General features: G+C 35.5%; 1 protein-coding gene across 1 annotated transcript in view; it reads right to left on the reverse strand.

The window, feature by feature from the left end:
- LOC129939627 (probable serine/threonine-protein kinase DDB_G0282963) overlaps nucleotides 1-11854 on the reverse strand; it is a 38615-nt gene extending 26761 nt beyond the window's left edge. Inside the window, exon 1 of the mRNA XM_056047714.1 lies at nucleotides 10829-11854. Within this exon, the coding sequence (XP_055903689.1) occupies nucleotides 10829-10888 (60 nt within the window). The 5' untranslated portion in view covers nucleotides 10889-11854. The remainder of the gene's footprint in view (nucleotides 1-10828) is intronic.
- Between the last annotated feature and the right edge of the window lie 9762 nt (nucleotides 11855-21616).

Below are 21616 nucleotides of genomic sequence, written 5' to 3' on the forward strand. Positions count from 1 at the left end.
ACTAATCACGTTGTAGAACCATGGCTAATGGAATGCAGAACATGTTGATTTTATTTCACTTTTGAAAAACGAGACCATTGCCACGCCTACTTTTATAAAACTAGACTTTCAGGCCTGTTAAAAACACAAAACTTTTGAAGTTGTTATTTTACAATCATTTTACCATCTCACAATTTCTTTTAAGATACAGATATGGACATTAAAATAGACACAGAGACAGTTGCTAAGAGTAAAACCAAATTAAAACAGCAACTTGCATTAGAAGTAGTTTTAACCTTTGTCAAAAAAAAAGTTAAGACTCTCTTATGCAAAACAATTTTTCTTACAATAATTCTTTTTAGATTGTATCGAGATGAACTATTTCTTAAGTAACACTGTGTTTTTGGTGGACATTAAAATAGAAACACATTGTAACACAGACCTTTATATTTAACTAGTATCAAAAATATTAGTTTTTAATATTTGTTTTTAGTTTTATAAAACTATAAGTTCACTTTATGAAATTACTTTAAAGTATTCTAATATTATTAAAATTAATTCTAAAAAATGAGTCGGTAAGCATTGTTCCCTACAAGACAAAGCTGTCATTTTAGTTCTATGATGTGAGGGAAATTTTTTTGAGGAAATAGCCAGAATAATGAGCAGATCTTTCAAGTTGATTGCAAAGGCAATTTGACCACTGAGAGCCAAAAATCAGCTGGGAAAACTAACTAAAATATCACCAAGAGAAGACAGAAAGATCATTTACTTACTTAAGGTGGCGAGAGAGGACTTTACCACACAATTGCTTTCTTAGTCCAAAGAAACAGCGCTGGTGTTGTTTTCTGCGCTAACAGCAGATTAACCGTTAAACCCATTTTTGCCGCCTCAGCCTCAATACTCAAAAGGCCACATTGATATCACGCTGAGTTCTTCCGATTATGTCAATGTCATCAGCTTATGGTAGTAATTGGACAGACTTTTGACTTTTTTTTACGTTTGAGCTCTGCGCTATTCTTTCAAGTACGATGTTAAAAAAATCGCATGACAGCGCATCACCTTGTCTAAAACCTTTTTTGACATCAAAAGGTTCTATTAAGTTGTTTCCAACAGTCTGCCAAAATTAGACATGGCTCTATAAAGCTCGTACCTGCAGATGCTGTCATATGCGGTCTTGAAATCAATGAAAAGATGGTGGGTGTCGATTTGGTGTTTGGGTTTTCTCCAGGATCTACCGTAATGTGAATATTTGATCGACTGTGGACTTCCCTGGTCTAAAAGCACACTTATAAGGACCTATCAGGTTGTAGACGATGGGTTTTAGACGTTCACAGAAAAGATTTTATAGGCGATGTTAAGTAGACTGATTCCTCTATAGGTGCAGTTTAAAGGGTCTCCTTTTTTCAAGATCGGACAAACAATACTGAGGTTCCATTCATTGGGCGTGCTTTCTTCCGAACATATCTTACAGAAAAGTTGGTGAATACTACACAATTGCTAACTAACCAACTTATCTCCAGCTGCTTTAAAGAGCTCGGCCATCCGCTTCAGCGGCTTTATTAGACTTCAGCTTAGATACAGCAATCTTTACTTCAACTAAGTTGGGAGGACGGGATTGTTGGTTTTCGTTGTCTATGTTGAATAGATCATCCTGCCTGACAGAAGAATTCGGTTCGTCGTACCGTTATACAGTCTCCAGAAGTGGTCCTTCCATATCCTCAGCATTGACTGCGGTTCTAGGTTCATGTACTTGTGAATTTCAGTTCACCTGTTCATAAAACTTTCGAACTTTATTCCTTCTTTAAATCTCTAAACATATTTGACCGCACGCTTCTCATGCTTTCTCTCTTTTTCCTTCTGAAAAGTCGGTGTTCCTCTTCTGCTCATAGAGCTCATTAGCAGCTTCCGTCCTTTTATGCAGCGCTGCTTTGCTTGCCTGCTGTTTGGCTGTGTTTGCCTGCCGACATTCCTCATCAAACCAGGGGTTCCTTGTTGGTGGCTGCTTGAAACCCAGCACATCATAGTCGGCTTCTCTGATTGCATCTTGGCAATGTTGCCACTGGTTTTCGGTACATTGTGTTAGCGGCAGAGAACTTCGAGAGAGGTTACTTGTAATTCGGTCGGAAAAGGATTTTCCTGCCATTGTAGCCGTTTGACGTTGTACCTTCTCCCTGTTTTGCCTTGGGTCTGGGATTCCGAAGTACTACCTTGGCTACAACGAGGCAGTGGTCCTAGTCGATGTTAGCTCCTTCTGACGTCGATCGCAATATGTTCAATCTGGTTGACGGGAGATTGATCTGGAGAACTCCAAGTTCCTTTGATGTTCAGGTATGGAAAACGCGTACTGGCTACCATGCAGTTTCGCCCCGCAGCAAAATCTTAGCCTGAATAGAAGGATCACAAGAATGGTGCCCTTTCTAAGGAAAACAAAATATAACAACGCGGGTTAAATTCGCCCACTTAAATCCCATACAAAAAAATAAGGCCGAACTGTGGAGGATGGTTCAACAGGAGTGGTACAATATTGTAATTGACAGATACCGCCGATTATTTGACTTCATGTTTAACAGATGTCACACTGTAATTAAAGCTAAAGGCCAGGCGAACAGACATTAAAATAATTTGAAATCCAGAATAGTTTTGCCTTTTTTTTCTTAATCTGTGCATCTATTTTAAATTTCCACAAAATTCGTTTCTTTTTTTACATTTATGAATTTAAATTTTTTAAGTTATGGGTTATTTTAGTTTAAAAGAAAAAAATATGAAAATGAAGCCCAAACTTAAAAAAAAAAGTCTACAAAAAATTTAATTTTAAAACTCTGTTTGGTGTTTCTATTTTAATGTCCATATCTGTATATAGGGTTTACCAATGAGAGGTTATCAATTTTTTGAGTTGTCATCTTTTAACATTTGACAAGTACGAACTCTTTCATTTCATGAATCGTCTTACAAACAAATTTTATTATCAAAATGCGTGCTCTGTTGAGAAAGTGACAGTCGATTTAAGAGTTTTAACCAAAGAAATTCACACAAAATGATAACTTCAAGAAGGGGGTTGTTCGTAGACTACTAGATTAACATGTGGTCTTGAAGCGAGCTTGAAGCCCGCCTCAATTCTTTATATACCTGAATCGAGTTGAAATGAGCGTAATTCACCGATCGGAATCGAGTCAAAATTTGTGAAGAAAAACCTGTGTTAAGGAGTTGGTTTTACAGATATTGCATAAGGGTCTGTTTATTTGCATGTTTGTGTACAAAAAATATAGTTTTGTTTTAATCAAATTAAAAAAATGAAAATGGAGCAGGTAGCATATTCTTATATTGTGCTGCATTATTCAGGTCTTCATTGTTTAACACGAATCAAACTATCTCACTTGCACTTCATGAGAAGTATCGAAACACCATATGCATTTAAGAAAGTGCTAACTGAAAAATGTTTAAATCTTTTTGTGTGATGGAAACACCAAAAAGATTTATTTAATCTAAACTAAGATAAATCAAAGCAAAATAATCCCAGAAAGTCCATTTTCATTAACAAAAGTAAATACATAATATCAACAGTAAGAGATTGATTTTTAATCGCCAATGGAAAACACATGATTCCAAATGCACAACTACTCAACGAACACAACAAATTTTTACGAATCCCGAAAAACTGTATCATGAAATCCGTTCGTAGCGGAAAATCTCATACAATTTTGCATTACGAACGGATTTCATGATACAGTTTTTCGGGATTCGTAAAAATTTCCGATTACAATGGAATTCATGATAGGGCTGATTGTTTTTGTTATTCGTGTAAAAACCTCCTTTACTATGGATAGATTTTTCAGTTAATAATTCTATTACACAAATATAAGGCAAATTAGTGGGTTATACTTTAGAGAATTTTTATAATCACGAGTTTAAAGTTTTAAAGAGAGTTGTAAGATATTTTTTTTTAAAATTGTTTATGGGTAGGTACTCTTCCCAATACGCTTTTTATTGAAATAGAACTTGAAAGCTAAGATCTTTTCTACTATTTCTTCCAACACTGTAGCTAATTTGTTTCAAAATACTTCCATACGTAGGAAGCTCGCCTACATTACATTATGAGTGATAACAACCTAAATACACTGCGTTACAAATTATTGAAATTATGCAATTTGCAACCCACCTACCTCTATATACATACCTAACGGGGTTTCGCACTAATAATTCCGCAAATATTTTCTACATCTAACTCTGATAAGAACTGCAAAACAATCTTCCCTTCCCACTGTCGTTTATCATAAATTTATATTCCAACATTATATTCCTCCAGTACACCAACAACATAAAAAAACATGCAAAAATAATAAAGAAATATCGCAGAAATGTCAAAGACCTTCTCACTCAGTCACACCAGCCACCACTAGTGGAGACAGAGAGACAGAGCCAGAGCACCTCCAACAACGAGAACGATTGCTTCCCAAAGTCCAAGTCCAAGTCGAGCCAAGAGCCAAGAGCCAACGATCAAAACAAAAATCATAACAACAAAAATAAAAAACAACAAACAAAAATAACACAAGAAAATTACGGAAAAAGAAAATTGTAGAATAAAATAAACATGTTTTCCAAGACACCACAAAACCCCAACACCCAACCCCACCACACTGCCCACCTAAAAACCATGCAAAATAACTTCATCCATTCATCACTCACAAAAACCGCTCACTGAAAAATTCACACGGTAAAAAAGTAAACAGACAAAAAGAACTCGACATATCCCCTCAGCCGAGTCTCGATTCTCGAAAGGGCACACACTCGCATAAGACTTTTTTCGTTTTTCCCATCCCATATTTATCGTGGCTCTGGCTCTGCCGACTGCCGCTGCCGCCACCGCTGCTGTCGTGGTGAATGTTGAGATTGAGAGGGAAAAAAAACTGGGAAATATCATCTCCCCCAACTCTATCACATTTTGTTTTGGTATCTTTATTCGTTTCGTTCGCTCAAAATTCAAAAATGCCCCCGGCACCCCGGACCCCCTTAAGAAACATAAACCGGGCAAAGGCAAAGCAAGGCAGGCAGTAAAAAAGACAACGAAAAGAATTCCAAGTAGAGCGAAAAATATACGTTACAAATAACAAACAAAATAAATAAAATTCGAAGAGGTAGGTAGATAGGTAGTAAAATTCCGTTTCCTTCAACTTTAGCCAGCTCCAAGTTCCAAGAGTTTCTACCTAAAAACTGAACAACATGATACACTACACCACGGCTACACTATCCCAATATCCCATCGCCATTGTTGTTTTCGATGGCGGTAAAGAAATTAGATTCAGTCAAAGAAACATAAAAACACATGAGACCAACAAATTTGAATTCAAAAAAGGAACTTATTTAGGTAGAAAAATAAGAAACACAAGAATAACCGAAAACCCTCTTCTTTCATTTGAACGGACAGTCACACAGACACAGCAGAGCTCAAAAGTTTTTAGGAAAAATAAAAAAATATTTGTAGACAAAGGAGGGTGAAACAATGCGCAACGTAAAAAAGGGATAGGAAAAGTGTTGCCACCATGTACACATTTTATAGATTGATGGTACTTTTTTTTGTATGTGAATTTAATGACATCTTTGACAGTTACAAGTTCCATTCTTCAACTGTCAAAACTTTGTGTAATTTTTAATTTAGTTTAGAATTTGAGACACTTTCGTATGTAACTAAAATAAAAAGATCATAAGCCTGTAGTGCATTTGGAATCCTTTCTCATGTGTGGAACTCTAGCAAAATATCGACAAGTTGAAAGTCTTCGAATCCAACGTCAAATCAGTGCTGTTATATGCTTCTGAAACATGGAAATGCTCTGCCAACATCTCTAGCAGACTACAGACGTTGTCTGCGCTCTATTCTGAAGATCCGGTGGCCGCAAACCATTTCTAACGTTGAGCTGTGGAAATGGTTTTTTCGCACAGAAAAAATTGGACATAGACATCATGCAACGGAAATGGCGTTGGATAGGCTATATCCCCAGGGTAATAGACGCGTTGGAAGACCAAAGACAACTTAAAGGTCATCAGTTTTGAAGGAGGCTCGGTATTTAATCGTGGCCACAGTTGAGGTCAGTTGCAGTGAATGGATAGGTGGAAGGATCTTGTTGCTGCCCTATGCTTCAGGAGGAGTTAAAGCGCTGCTGTACTTGCAGCCGGACAACATATATATAAACTTATCTCTTCATATTTTCATATATGTAGTTACGAGTTATATTTTGACAGTTTTAAATCACATTAACTGGTTATTACAAAAAAACATTTAAATCTTAGTTGAGCATTAATTCCAAATGACTTAAGTTTCTGACATTTAAAATTTAAAAAAAAAAACTCTAACTAATTTAGGTTAGTTCGCCGTTTTTTTTTCCTTGAACAACAAAAAAGAATACATATTTAAAATTGTGTGCCAATAAATGTGTACTTGTAAGGTTATTCGAATCCTTTGTGACCCTTAGGTATCACAACCACTTCAAACAAACTTTGAAATTATGTCAAAATAAATAAATGTAGGCAACAAAATCTTACAAAAAAGTAAATCTGCAACTGCTTAAAAAAGTCTTCAAAAAAATTGTTATAAACCAAGTTGACATTTAAGTGTCAAAGACATTACTTTAGTTATACCAAAGAAGTATAAAATGTGGTTTATTATAAAGTTGGGTTTAAAACATATGACAAGAAAAACGTTTGATGAAACAGTACCTTAATCATATGTACACAAAAATATTATGATGAGAATAGGAAAGAATTGGTACAAATAAACTGACTGTCATTTTTGTTGACATTTAATGACACAAAGGGTGTGTACGTCAGTGGCAAGTGATTTATTTTTTCATTAGGGGTAGGTATTTTACAACAAGAGGGAGTGCGCAACGGAATTTGCGAAAACGTAAAGATGACATGACCTTGATATGCTGTCAGTCTACCACATCTGACAAAGTAATTATCATTTTACAGACGAACTTCCATAACTCGAACTTCCTTAAGTCGAATTTCTCTATAACTGAAAATTTTATTGAGAACTTTGATTTTTCAACCTTATTTTCATGAAATTTGCCCTTCATAAGTCTAATTTCACTATTAATCGAAATTTTTAGATTCTGTTTGATTCCAAATAATCTCTTTAACTCGAACTTTGTATCTGTATGTATTCTGTAGTTTTGTTTGAAGAAGAGGCATGACTATTCAGGGGTGGAATCGGCTAAGGTGATTGTTGATAAATGACAATCAAAATGATCGAATTTGATCTTTTTTGACATAGTCAAATTGATACCTTTAAAGCTGTCACAAGGTTGTAGGTTTTTTTATTTTAACTTCGGTTTTGAACGGGTTACTTAGTTTTTATGCGCAAAAGTTTCTAGTTTTGTTTATGTTTTTTAGTTGGAAAAGCAGCAATTCACTAACTTTTGTCTCATTTCTTAACTCGAATTTTTTTCCTTTTATTTTGACAATTCGACTTATGGAAGTTCCACTGTATTCTCCTGTTGCGAATGCAATCAAGGTTACAAAGAAGTTTAAAAATGTTACAAAATTTTTGCCGATGCACCCAAAATGTGCAATAATACTTCACCCACTGCGCAAAAGTTCCAAGTTTTGTTTATGTTTTTTAGTTGTCTCATTTCTTTAAATCGAAGTTTCTATAACACGAATTTTTTTCCTTTTATTTTGAGAGTTCCACTTATAGAAGTTCCACTGTATTCTCCTGTTGCGAATGCAATCAAGGTTACAAAGAAGTTTATAAATGTTAGAAAATGTTTGCCAATGTAAACAAATTGTGCAATAATACTTCATCAGACTAATTCTGGATTAAATTAAATTGGGTGGCGCAACGGTCCGTTGTGAACCGGGGCCTAGTGACTTACAACTCTCAACCATTCCTGTGTGCGAATACTGTTGTCAGGAATGGAAGGGACCTACAATTTTTAGGCCGAATCCGAACGGCTTATTTGAGAAAGTACTTTTTCATGACTTTACAATATCTATACGTCCGATATTCCCAAGCTTCCTGAATGTCAATTAGCTATTTTTGCTGATGATACTGGTATTTTTTCATCGCATGAATTTGGTCTCAATATAGAGACAAATTTAAACCATGCAATTGATCTTATAACTCAGTATTATTCTAAATGGAAAATAAAACTAAATGCTGATAAGGTACAAGCTATCTTTTTTAGTAGAAAAAGAAAGTCTTGTTTTCTTCCAAGCAACCAGATAAATGTTAACGGTGTCAACATAAACTGGGAAACGAGCGTAAGGTATCTAGGGGTTTGCTTAGACCAAAAACTTATTTACAGAGAACATATCGAAAAAACATTAAAGAAAGTTGGTATTGCGATAAAACTTCTATATCCCTTTATCAATAGAAAGTCCGGTCTTAGTAACGACAATAAAATTATAATTTATAAAGTCGTTTTTCAGGCAATTCTTTTGTATGGTTGCCAGATATGGGGGAAGTGTGCAAAGTGTCATATACAAAAACTGCAGATATCTCAAAATAAATTGCTTAAAATGATGCTTAATCTTCCTTGTTATTATTCTACAGCCGACTTGCATGCAAGAGCAAATGTTGAAAAAATTTGTGATAGAATTGAAAAGCTGAATAATTCATTTGTATTAAAATGTGATTTTTCGGATAATCCATTGATCAACCAACTTATATCCTAACCACTTTTCTGCCAACTAATATAATTTTCTGTTAAAACTTGTTATTTTACTTATTGTTATGTTTCGATTCTTCTAAATATTTAAATTATGTTATTTATGTATTTACTTAAACACATTGTGATATTAAATTATGCTTTTTAATTTACTTAATTGATTTAATGTTTATTTATTATATATTTACCTCTATGTGAGTTACACAATTATTTGTCTACTTGTTTTTAATGTATTACAATCAATTAATTAACTTATTATGTATATTTATTTATTTATAAGTTTGTTTATTTATTCATCAATTTCTTTGTGCAGTAATAGTTAAATAACTATTAGCTTGATTGTTTGTTTTGTATTTACTAAATTATTTATTAAATAACTAATTTATTTATTATTATATTTATTTATTTAATTTTTTTTATTATTATTTATTTATTTATTTATTTATTTATTTATTTAATTTATTTATTTATTTAATTTATTGCTTAATAATCAAATTGTTTATTTATTTATTAATACATTTACAATTATAAAGTCACTAACTCATACTAAAATATAAACATAAGTATATTTATATATTATTTATGGATTTTGATACTAACCCAAAATACTAACCCATTTAAATATGTATAATTTAAAAAACTATGTTAAGACACACTGTACCTGAACACTTTTTTTTTCATATTGAAGGTTTTTTTTGTACTTTCCTTCAAATATATATATCATCATACAATTCTTAATTTTAATAATTTAAATACTGATTCAGTAGAAAGATGTAATGTATCTATCTTATATCAAATCTCTGTATATGTAAATTGTGCGATAGCCTATCAAATGTAATTCAAATACGAAAATAAAAAATCTATCTATCTATCTACTTTTTCATGACAAGAATTACTTTTGAAGGATTTGTCAATTCCTCGCAAGAGGCAGTACCCGAATTAATTTTTTTTAATTAAGATGGCACAGGCAGGGATTGAACCCAAGACCCCTTGCATGACAGTCCAACGCTCTAACCATCATGCCACGGGTACTACACTTCTGGATTAATTGCGTGAAATTGACTCTATTAAAAAATAAGGAACTTGAGATCGCCTATTTAAATGTCAACAATTCATTTATTTGATAGATTCTTAAGATTTTTAACAACGCAGTTCAAGATATTTTCATATTATTTGTTGAACTGTCAAATCAAAGACACCACATATAAGAAATAAATTTCAAACTTATGATCTCTATGAAGCAATATTTTAAACAACCTATTTTTAGGGGCTTAACATTTTCCAAGTTACTTATTTTAAATAGTAAACAATTTACTAGAGATACTAGACACACTCTTATCCTTTAATAACTAATAAAATAGACAAATCAATTGTGACAAATCAAACAAACCTAAATTTGACATTTATTTGAAATGTCAGATACCAAGAAAACATATGTTCTTAGCGAATTACTAAAACTTAATGGACTTTCAACTTATATAAAAAGTTGTAGCTGTAACTAGCAAAATTCAAAAATCTTTTTATATTAATAAAACTATACTGAAAGTGCTTATTAAATTAGTAAAAATTGCTTCCTATTATTCAGTAAAATTATATCTTTAAATAATTCAATTCAATGCTCTTTTTGCTTTACAAAAAATAACGTCAATTCATCCAACTCTATTTTCGTTTTAATTTGTTTTGAATTTTCATTCAAATGAATTTGTATTTGAGACATGACGGCAACACTATACAGGCACCTTCTTAACTCCACCATCATCAGTTCACATCACATCACCGTTCAATTTTCAATTTCAAATTTTCTACGGCTGCTTTTTGATTGTGCTGAGACTGCGACTGCTACGGCTACCGCTCATCAACCGCTGCCTGTGGTGTGCCTAGCCTATACATCTGCACTAAACTCAGGCGAGCGAAAGAGACAACCAATACAAAAATCGATCGATAACTCATGCAACAAAACGAAACACAAGATGTTGGGAAACATTTTCGTAGAAAATTATGGGGTACATGAAATTTGTGTAGACATGAGATTTTATAAAAAAGCGGGAATTCATAGAAAAGAAAAAAACATTTCCATTCCAAATAAATTTTATATCAAAGATTACAGTTTTTCATTTTTAAACAAAACAATAAAAATAAAACAAAAACAAATAAAACTTAAGGTATCGACTAGATGAGGTACATACCGCATATTTGTTGAGGAATCCATCATGAAATCCACTTGAGTAATCTTCTAGCTCAAACATTTTTCTTTTTTTTTTTGTAGAATTTGTTTTCTATCACCCACAAAAATATATGAAAAAGAGTTTTGTACTTGTTCGTTAAATAAAAATGTAAATCAGTCAATAAAACTTGTTTTAAAATTAATTTAATCTTCTATTAACACTTTTGTGGAACACAAGAGACTATTGTTTTATTTCTTTTTTGCGTTTTTTCTATTCCCTTCCTTTTGTTTTTAATGGGAATTTGGATTGGATTATTTTGGTTTTTGTTGCTTCTATGCGATGTTAAGCGCAGCAGAGAAGAGAAAACGACGGCAGAGAAGAGCGAAAGAACAACACTATCAACACGCACCACACACAACTCATGAACGAATTCGACTGAGGAGGAACAAATTCGTTAAATGTGAATCTGCCACCGTGAAGTGAGACACGAGTGTACTCTGTTCGTTTCTCTGCATTGAGAGTTCTTGTGTGTTTCCCCTTCAACACACAAACAAAATACAAAAAAAAAGGAGAAATTTGTCGTTGTTTGTTTTGTTTTTCTTGGCACTTGAGAGAGTTGAGTAATTTCCAGATGTATATTTTGTTGGAAAAAGGGGAAGCGACAGTTCAGTTTTGAATCTAGTCACTCTGATTGGCTGGATGATATTTGAATTCAGTTATAACCGTTTATATGAAAGAGATAGAAAGAATGATTCATTTTGATCACGAACAACGGACGAAGACGAAGAGTTGCTGCTGCTGCTGCTGCACTTAAGTTATGACTTTTTCTTTTTTTGAGGGATATTTTATTTTATTTATTTTGATGGGTTTTTTTGTGGATATTTTTGATAAAACAAAAACGATTTTGATGAAAATATTTATAAAAGAAAACACACTAGTTTAAAAGTATCACAAAATTGTACAAAAATATGAAACAAAATTTATATAAAGATAAACAACAACTTCCAAAGACTTTTTGCACAATGCTTCTCTGTTCTCTTTACTTCAATGTTTAACATGAATCCACGACAAGAAAACAAATTCCTCTGAGACTCTCGGACTCAGCTGGAAATGTTCGGAATTTACCCGCCATTTGAAATTTTGTCTGGCAACACATGGAATGCATATGCATTTTTATGGGTTTCAGCAACATTATGGTTTTATTTTTCAACAAAATTGTGAATAGGGTATTATTGGGTTTTTAATTTTGAGAGAAAAGTTAGTTAAGGCAGAGTTGGAATATTTAAGGTTAAAAACTCTGTTTTGCATATTTTATTTTTTATATGAGATTTTTGAAAAAAAGAAACTACATATCAACAGTTCAATTTCGTAAGTCGAAAAATTCGAAAAAAAATATTATTGGTGGAAATCAGGAGGTTCAGAGCCATCTTTTGGTATTTTCAGGTCAACAATGTTGTTTGGAATATTTTTTCAGGAATGACAAAATTCAAAAACTCTTAGGTATAATAAATCAAAAAGAATATAACCTGGTAGCGTTCCTAGATATTGAAGGAGCTTTCAACAACGTCAGTTACCAGGCGATCACAACAGCAATGGATAAGCTGAAATTAGAGAAGTCACTCATAGATCTTATAAGTTTCATGGTCAAAAGCAATTTCTAACATGAGAAGTTTTACTACCACCAGATCGGTGAATCGAGGCACTCCCCAAGGTGGAGTCCTTTCGCCTCTTTTATGGAACATGGTAGTAAACGACCTACTTACAGCATTGGAAGCAGAGGGTTTCAAGGTGATTGCCTATGCTGACGACGTTGCGATATCCGTATCTGGGAAGCACCTCCAACTTCTCTCGGAACTCCTACAAAATGCCCTAAACAGGCTAACTAAATGGGCTAAGCAATGTGGATTGGACGTCAACCCACACAAAACAGAATTAATACTCTTTTCGAGAAGATATTAAATTCCTTAGATTAGCCCCCCCAAGATTAGAGGAATACCATTAAGCTTTTCCGATCATGCTAAATATTTGGGCCTCATTTTAGACAAAAAACTAAATTGGAAGGCAAATATTGATGAAAGAGTCAAAAAGGCTACTGTAGCGCTTTTTACTTGTAAAAAGGCCATAGGATCAAAATGGGGCTTCTCCCCAAAAATAACCCACTGGCTATACACTTCGGTAATCAGGCCGATACTCATTTATGGAGCCGTCGTATGGTGGACCGCACTGGACAAGATGGTAAATCTAAATAAGCTCATCAAAGTCCAGCGGTCAGCAGGTATGTGCATCACAGGAGCACTTCGCTCAACACCAACCGCAGCACTGGAAGTGCTTTTAAACCTAACACCACTTGACATCTTCTCTAAAAAGGCTTAGAGCCACCTCTCAATGGACCAGTAACAATACTGGACATACTACTATTCTAGACAATTTCAGATCTATCCCAGATCGCTTAGACTATACCACCCCAAAAATGGTATTTGGTAAAAGATTCCATGTGTCCATCCCTTCAAGATCCTCCTGGGAAGAAGAGAGACCCCTGGAAGACGATGCGGTACACTTCTATACTGACGGTTCAAAGACCGATCACGGAGTTGGAAGTGGTATCTTTTCAGAACAACTGAATCTCAGACTATCCTATAGACTTCCCAATCAATGTAGTGTATTCCAGGCAGAAGTAATGGAGATTAAAGAAGCACTATCCTGGCTCAAAGAAAACGTTATATCTTGTAAGGATGTACGAATCTTCTCAGACAGCCAAGCCGCTCTTAAATCTCTCGCGTCTGTCTCCACAAACTCTCAAACAGTCCAAGATTGTCGATCATCTCTGAATGAGATGACGGAACAGTTTAACATTCACCTCATTTGGGTGCCGGGCCACAGAGACATTCCGGGAAATTGCAAAGCCGATGAGCTCGGCAAAAACGGAACACTTCTGCCTTATGTTAGACAAAAACATAACATAGGAACACCACTTGCTACATGAAAATATCTTCTCAAGCAATATGCTCTAGAAACAACAAATGCTAGATGGTCACAAAGTACCACCTGCCTGGCAACCAAGCAAATATGGCCAAGTATTGACTTAAAACGGTCAAAAAGCTTGATATCACTCAGCAGACAAAGTATAAGCTCTACAATTGGAGTAATTACGGGACACTGCCTCATAGGAAGACATGCTCTGAGGCTAAGGGTCTACACAAATGACTTCTGTAAGTATCAATCCTCGAGGTAAGTGATGATGAAGATGTTATTTTAAATACGGAAGGTACAGAAGGTGATAATTGTTTTATAGTCATTGGCATCCAAATATAAGAGCTGAGGATGCAGGGAAAGTCCTATTTTGGGTTCTCAAAACCAAAATTCCAAAAAAATACATTTCAAACTGCAAAAAAGAAGCCCGTGTAATGGGAGAACGATGCAAGTGCAAGGTTGTACACAAGGGTCCCGGGAACGAATGCCACAAGTTGTCCAATGAGGAAAGGAAGGTAATTTTTTGTATGTATTTGGAACAATCTTAACTGGGATGAAAGAAAAGCTTTTGTCTGCGCAACGGTTTTGATAAATAATGTGGATGGAATTAATCGCAGGCAAACTACTTTGCAACATTTTTTTTTTAAATTGAAAAGGAGACAACATTCGGGTCTGCAAGAAAATGTATATTGCTACAACTGGAATAAAGGAATAGCCAATTTAAAATTGGTTGAAAAAGAGCCAGCTGCGAATCAAATACAAAAATAAATCTTTAAACAAAACTCAATGTCCTAAAAGTGCAGAACTTAATTTCATGAAAGGTTTTTTACAAAATTTAAGTAAGTTGCCTTCCTACTACTGCAGAAAGGAGACCACTTAATTGTACCTAGAGCAAAATTTCCAAACGTTAATGGATGTTCATAGGGCTTATGCTACAAAATGTCAAGAAATGGCAACGTAGTCATTTCACACAACTGTGAGAAATATGATAAAAGAAATGAATATCGGTCTTTATAGGCCAAAAAAAACACTGGTGTGACATTTATTTCAAACATAAAAGTGGAGAGGTCCTTGAAAAAGAACTGCAAAAGTCAACAAACCTGAAACCATTATATAAAACTGAGGCTCTAAATTTTGTTTTCATTTTTTCAAAAACTTTGGAGCTAAAGAATTATTGAAATATAGTTCTATAAGATCAGGGAAAAAAACGAATGATCCCTGTGTAACAAATGTCAAAAGTTCTCTATATCATAGAGGTACGATTTCGTACAAATTGCATTTCGATGATGAGTACAAAGACTTTCCAGCGAGGCCAAAAAATGTAAATTTTTTTAGAAACAAACTTCAAACAACTGCACTCATTGCCTTTGAAAATTACAAAATAAAAATTTGACCAACTGCAGGAAATTAAAGCTTTAATACAGAGAGACTTTTCACCTTTTTATGACTCATAAGTATTAACACTTAAAGTATTGAAAATTGCTATTTCTTTTATTAGTAGTAGTACCCGAAGCGTGATGGTTAGTGCGTTGGACTGTCCTGCAAGGGGTCTTGGGTTCAATCCCTGCCTGTGCCACCTAACTTTTTTTCACGGTACTGCCTCTTGCGAGGAATTGAGAAATCTTCCAAGGGTAATTCTTATCACGAAAAAGTGCTTTTTCAAATTAGCCGTTTGGATTCGGCATATAAACTGTAGGTCCCTTCCATCTCTGACAACATTACACGCAATTTATTTATTTCTTTTATTTGTTTTAAATTATCTTTCGAAATGTGTGCAACTTGAATTGGTCTGATATTAACTTATTCTTTTGTTTGTGTTATTAAAATAATTATACTTAAACTAATATAAAATTAACGATGTTCAAATGGTAGACATGTGCATTCAAGAGGGCACAAGCGTCCACAGGTTTTTCTCAAAACCCACCTCTGTCTATCAACTACTACTCCCACCTCCCCGTGGTGAACAACGGGTGCCTAGTACCTCAACTGGAAATTGGGTTCCAACCCCAGTGGAAAGTCGCTGGGGGCAGCAAACAAGTGAGGGGGAGATCCAAACTAGGCAAGAAGTCTTGAGCTATAGGTGCATCAATGAGCGCCTCATGACCATACGCGTCAAGGCTGAATTGGGCAACTTTAGCCTGATATGCGCGCACGCCCCACAGAAGAGAAGGATGACAACACCAAAGATATGTTCTTCGAGCTATAAGACAAAACATATGAGCAGTGTCCTAGCTACGATATTAAAATAGTCCTGGGCTATTTTAATGCCAAGCTAGGAAGGGAAGACATTTTTGGTGGAATAATCGGGAAGAACAGACTGCACGACAACACTTCCGAAAACGAATTCAGGCTCATAGATTTTGCTGCGGGGCAAAACGTCATGGTAGCCGGACGCGTTTTCCACACCTAAACATCCGCAAAGGTACTTGGACTTCTCCAGATCAATCTACCGTCAACCAGAATGACCATATTGCGATCGACGCCAGACACGCTTCCAGTATCATGGATGTACGAACTTTCCGAGGAGCTAACATCGACTCCGACCACAACATCGTTGTAGCCAAGGTAACACTTCGGATTTCCAGACCCAAGTCAAAACAGGGAGGTGCTGGGAGAAGGTACAACGTCGAACGGCTACAATCGCCAGAGATCGCCAAATCCTTTTCCGACCGAGTTACAAGTAACCTCTCTCGAAGTTCTCTGCCCCCAACACAATGTATCGAAAACCAGTGGCAGTGCCCGCCTCTGATGTGCTGGGTTCCAAGCAGCCACCAACAAGGTTTGATGAGGAATGTCGGCAAACAACAGGCACGCAAAGCGGAGCTACATAAAAGGACGACAGCTGCTCATGAGCTCTATGAGCAGAAAAGGCGAGAGAAACGCACTTCTCAGAAGGAAAAGGAGAGGGCATGAGAAGCGTGCGGTCGAAGATGTTGAGAGGTTCAAAAGCAGGAATGAAGTTCGAAAGTTTTATGAACAGGTGAAACGAGATTCGCATGTAAATTAACCTAGAACCGAAGGCTGCAAAGACGAAAGTGGAAACATCATAGTGGAGCCGCAGTCAATGCTGAGGATATGGAAGGACCACTTCTGCAGTCTGTAGAACGGCGACGACGAACTGAATTCTGTCAGCTGTCAACAGGATGATGCATTCAGCATAAACTACGAAAGCCAATAATCCCGTCCTCCCGACTTAGACGAAGTAAAGATTGCCATATCTAAGTTGAAGTCTAATAAAGCCGCTGGAGCGGATGGCTTCAATGCCGAGCTCTTTAAAGCAACTGGCGATAAGTTGGTTAGGAGCATGCACCAACTTATCTGTAAAATATGGTCGGAAGAAAGAATGCCCGATGAATGGAACCTCAGTATTGTTTGCCCGATCCTGAAAAAAGGAGACCCTCTAAACTGCACCAATTATAGAGGAATCTGTCTACTTAACATCGCCTATAAAATCATCTCTGCCGTAATATGTGAACGTCTAAAGCCCATCGTCAACAACTTTATAGGTCCTTATCAGTGTGTTTTTAGACCAGGCAAGTCCACAGTTGATCAAATATTCACATTACGGCAGATCCTGGAAAAAATTCAAGAACACCAAATCGACACCCACCATCTTTTCATCGTTTTCAAGGCCGCATATGACAGCATCTACAGGGACGAGCTGTATAGAGCCATGTCTAGTTTTGGCATCCCTGCCAAACTCATCCGTTTGTGCAGGATGACCATGGAGAATTCACGCTGCTCCATAAAGGTTGGAAACAACTTAACAGAACCTTTTGATGTCAAAAAAGGCTTTAGACAAGGTGATGCGCTGTCATGCGATTTTTTTAACATCGTGCTTGAAAGAATAGTGCAGAGCTCACACGTCAACACTAGAGGCACTATCTTTCAAAAGTCTGTCCAATTACTGGCATATGCTGATGACATTGACATAATCGGAAGAACTCAGCGTGATGTCAATGGGGCTTTTGTGAGTATTGAGGCAGAAGCGGCAAAAATGGGTTTAACGGTTAATGAGGGACAAACAAAGTACATGCTGTCGTCTAGAAAGGACATACAACACCGACGTTTTGGTCAAAACGTCACAATCGACAGACGTAACTTTGAGGTAGTCAAGGACTTCGTCTACCTAGGCTCCGCTGTAAACGCAGAAAACAACACCAGCGCTGAACAACTCTTGCTAACCGCTGTTTCTTTGGACTAAGAAAGCAATTGAGTGGTAAAGTCCTCTCTCGAGGGACCAAAGTGTTGCTATATAAGAGCCTTATCATCCTCGTCCTGCTATACGGTGCAGAAGCATGGACTATGACAAAAGCGGATGAAAGCACCTTGGGTCGTTTCGAGAGAAAAGTTCTTCGTGTGATCTGCTTTCCCGTATGCATAGAAGGAGAGTGGAGAAGAAGATGGAACGACGAGCTGAACGAGCTATACAGACTAAGATAGCTGGGTCACGAAGAACCCATGGAAACCAATGTTGCTGCCCGGAAAATCTTCGAATCCACATCCACATGACAGCGCAGTAGAGGAAGACCGCGGATCAGGTGGCGCGCACAAGTAGAAAGTGACCTCACCCAACTTGGAGCGCGAAACTGGAGACATCTAGCTAGGGACCGAGCTAGATGGAGAAGTTTCTTGGGTGATGCCCTAGTTCACACAGAACTGTAGCGCCACCTTAAGTAAGTAATATAAAATTAACATTGTCAGTTCAGCTTTATCTGTTATAAAATTTTGAAATGCATCCTTTTTGATTGCCTTTGTAGTGCATTTTAAATTAATTAGTTCTTTTTACTCAAATATATTTTTATTTTTTGTTTAATACCTAACTTTAATTAAATGTTTCTTACTAACTGTGCTTTAACTTATTATTAAATTTATTTTTCTCTTTAACTAAACTTTTTATCTGTTGCTTAATACCTGTTTGAAATTAATGAATAATGTTCCATACTAACTGTATGTTAACTTATCATTAAATAGGTTCGTTTATTTTGACTTTTTTGTATTTCAGTTTTCTGAAATGTGTCCAGTTTATGTTTGCCATTAGAGTTTATTTTTTAGTCGGTTTTTGATTTAATTAATTTATCACTATGAAATAAAATAAAATATTCGAAGGATTTTAAACTAGTCGTGTTACGTTTTTTCCTTTTTTTTTTTGAAAAACTTGCAAAAACGCCTTACGAGGTTATGTAAAATAACCGTCGAAATGTTTACAGACTTGAATGATAGTCAAGAAAAAAAATACGCAGAATTTACGTCCCAATTTATTTGTTTATAATTTACATGCACTCAAGGATTTATTAGTTACCATAAATGTTAATAACTAAACACCGTGCGTAAGGGCAATAAAGTAGGATTTAAGCGGAGATACCGGTCCACATTGGTCTTAAGGTTTTGAATATCAAAATTGGAGGGAGAAACAGAATTGGCCACATTCTCCATGCGCGGTTTCAGAAAGAATATCTTTACTTTATAGTACGTGTTGTGTACGGTGTGTACGTGTTCATTACGATATCCACGTTACGTTCTTAAAACTTATTATATATCCAACCTTAGCTTCGATTTCACCCCTACGATATCCGGCCACCATTTTGTATTTATCCATTAAAATAGTTCTTTTATATTCATAATGCTGGAATGGTAAAGTCGTGTCATCTAACTAGATATTTAAAAAAAAGTTAAATAATACTTATAGCTAAACATTGTAAGTAAAAACTCGTATATGTATTAAGTAATTGCATTAATGTATAATTATATTTAACAAAGGAATTGTTACCATCTACACCCTCAAATTGCATTTTGGTTAACAAAGAGTCTAGCTGACGGCCCACTTAGCCGACATAGAAGATAGACATAGAATACAATCGACTAATTCGTCAGAATATTTTTCGTAGCAACGAGAGGCATAAAACATTGCACCCGTGTTGGAGGGATGTAAAGTTTTCGGTTATAGTTCTATCGTCTATCATCTTCAAAACACTTTTTTGAAATCTAGCTAAAAGATTTAAACTTGTTTTTGGTGCACTTGCCCAGATATGGGAGTTATATTCAAGTTTTGGACGAATAAATTCCGTATCAGAAGGAGTGAACAATTTCTTGCACCGTCGACTCAGAAATCCTAAACATCTAGCAGCATTTTTAGTAATGTCGAATATGTGATCATTCCATAAGAGGTGATCAATGATACACATACATGGAGTCTTTGAAGCATTAAATTCTACACCGTAATAATTCACCATTGGACAATGCCTTTCGAGATCGGAATTTTATGAGTTTAACATCCGCTTCCGTTGAAGTTTCACATCCGAAGGACAAGGATGTGAACCTAGAAACGAATATAAAAATCTGAACGTATAAACTGTCGTCAGCGAAACAGTTTGATGGATTAGATGTTATAAATAAAAGATCCTTAATGAATATCACTAAAAGAGTCGGAGACAAAACGGAGCCTTGGGGGACACCAGTATTTATTTAAGGGTTTCAGATTTAAAACCATCCAATACAACTTGTATTGTACGGTTCAAAAGGTAGTTTCTAATCCAAAGGAGAAGATATTCATCAATACCAAAAGCACGGATGTTCGATAAGAGAGCTTGATGTGAAAATCTATAAAATGCTTTTGAAATATTAAGTGCAATAATCTTACTTTCTTCGAAACGGTATAAAGATTTGTTTCACTGTTTGGTGAGACAAGCCATGAGATCACCAATGGACCCGTTGCTACGAAAACCATACTGCCTGTCATTAAGAAGCTTCCGTTCTTCGAGATATTTCTTGAGCTGATATATAATCAGCGCTTCCATGGCCTTGGAAAGAAGGGACGTGAGTAGTATTGGACGATAATTGGAGGGGGAAGAGGATTAACCTTTTTTAGGGACAGACTGAAAAAATGCTGTTTTCCATCCGCTCGGAAAGAGACCTGTAGAGCAGAAAAGATGGAAAAGCTTACGCATTGATTTTGCCAGGGTTGAAGAACAACTCTTAAGAACTATACTTTCAGTACTCTTGAAACTGCACGAGTGCGACAGAAGATTTGTCCCATAAAATCGTCCAAGCTCTCAAGAACAGACATATTTATGACACTATCTGGTAGCGTTGAATAAACAGCAAATCGTGCTGAAACCAAAATGGCTTTATCAATCAAGCTTACCTATGGATATCATAGGTTGAAAACTCTGCTTTACATATTTCATTTTTATATAAGATATTTGAGGAAAGGGACCGTGTTTAAAAGACTTTATACTGAAATTATATCACACTCGCCACACAGCCATTATTCATAGTTCGTGGAATACAAGGATTTACATCCCAACCCCACATAGAACTAAATTAAATTAACAGTAAAATGTCCAAAATCCTTCTTAAGTTTACATATAATTATCTTGGATTTGTATGCGAGCTCTAGAACTTTTATAGGTATTAAAATGTTCCTATTTGAGTCACAAGAAAAAGTGTGAAATAAAAATTTTCAATGAAAAGAGGTGATGGAGTCAATAGTCGCCTCGAAATTGAGCTTCTTGAGTTGTTATTATTTGAAATGTGTACACAAAATCATTGTTTCTTCTAGTTTATTTTAAATGAAAAACAAAGAATCTTGTCTAGTCGAAGTCGACCCACTAAACTCTAATAGTCGGTCAAGTGAGTCTTTATTCTACATTTTGACCAAAATTATTATTACAAAAAGTTCACTTTCTTTTGTGTTGAAATAAATACTTGAAATTTTCAATACCTCGGTACCTACCTGGAGTTTAAGGGTATTACATGAGTAGTCTAAAGAAATTAAATATAATTGTTTCCTGTAATAGATCATTAAATAAAGCATAATAATAGTACAATTACAATTAG

Source organism: Eupeodes corollae, chromosome 1, assembly GCF_945859685.1.
Source record: "Eupeodes corollae chromosome 1, idEupCoro1.1, whole genome shotgun sequence".
NCBI classification, from domain to species: Eukaryota; Metazoa; Arthropoda; class Insecta; order Diptera; family Syrphidae; genus Eupeodes; species Eupeodes corollae.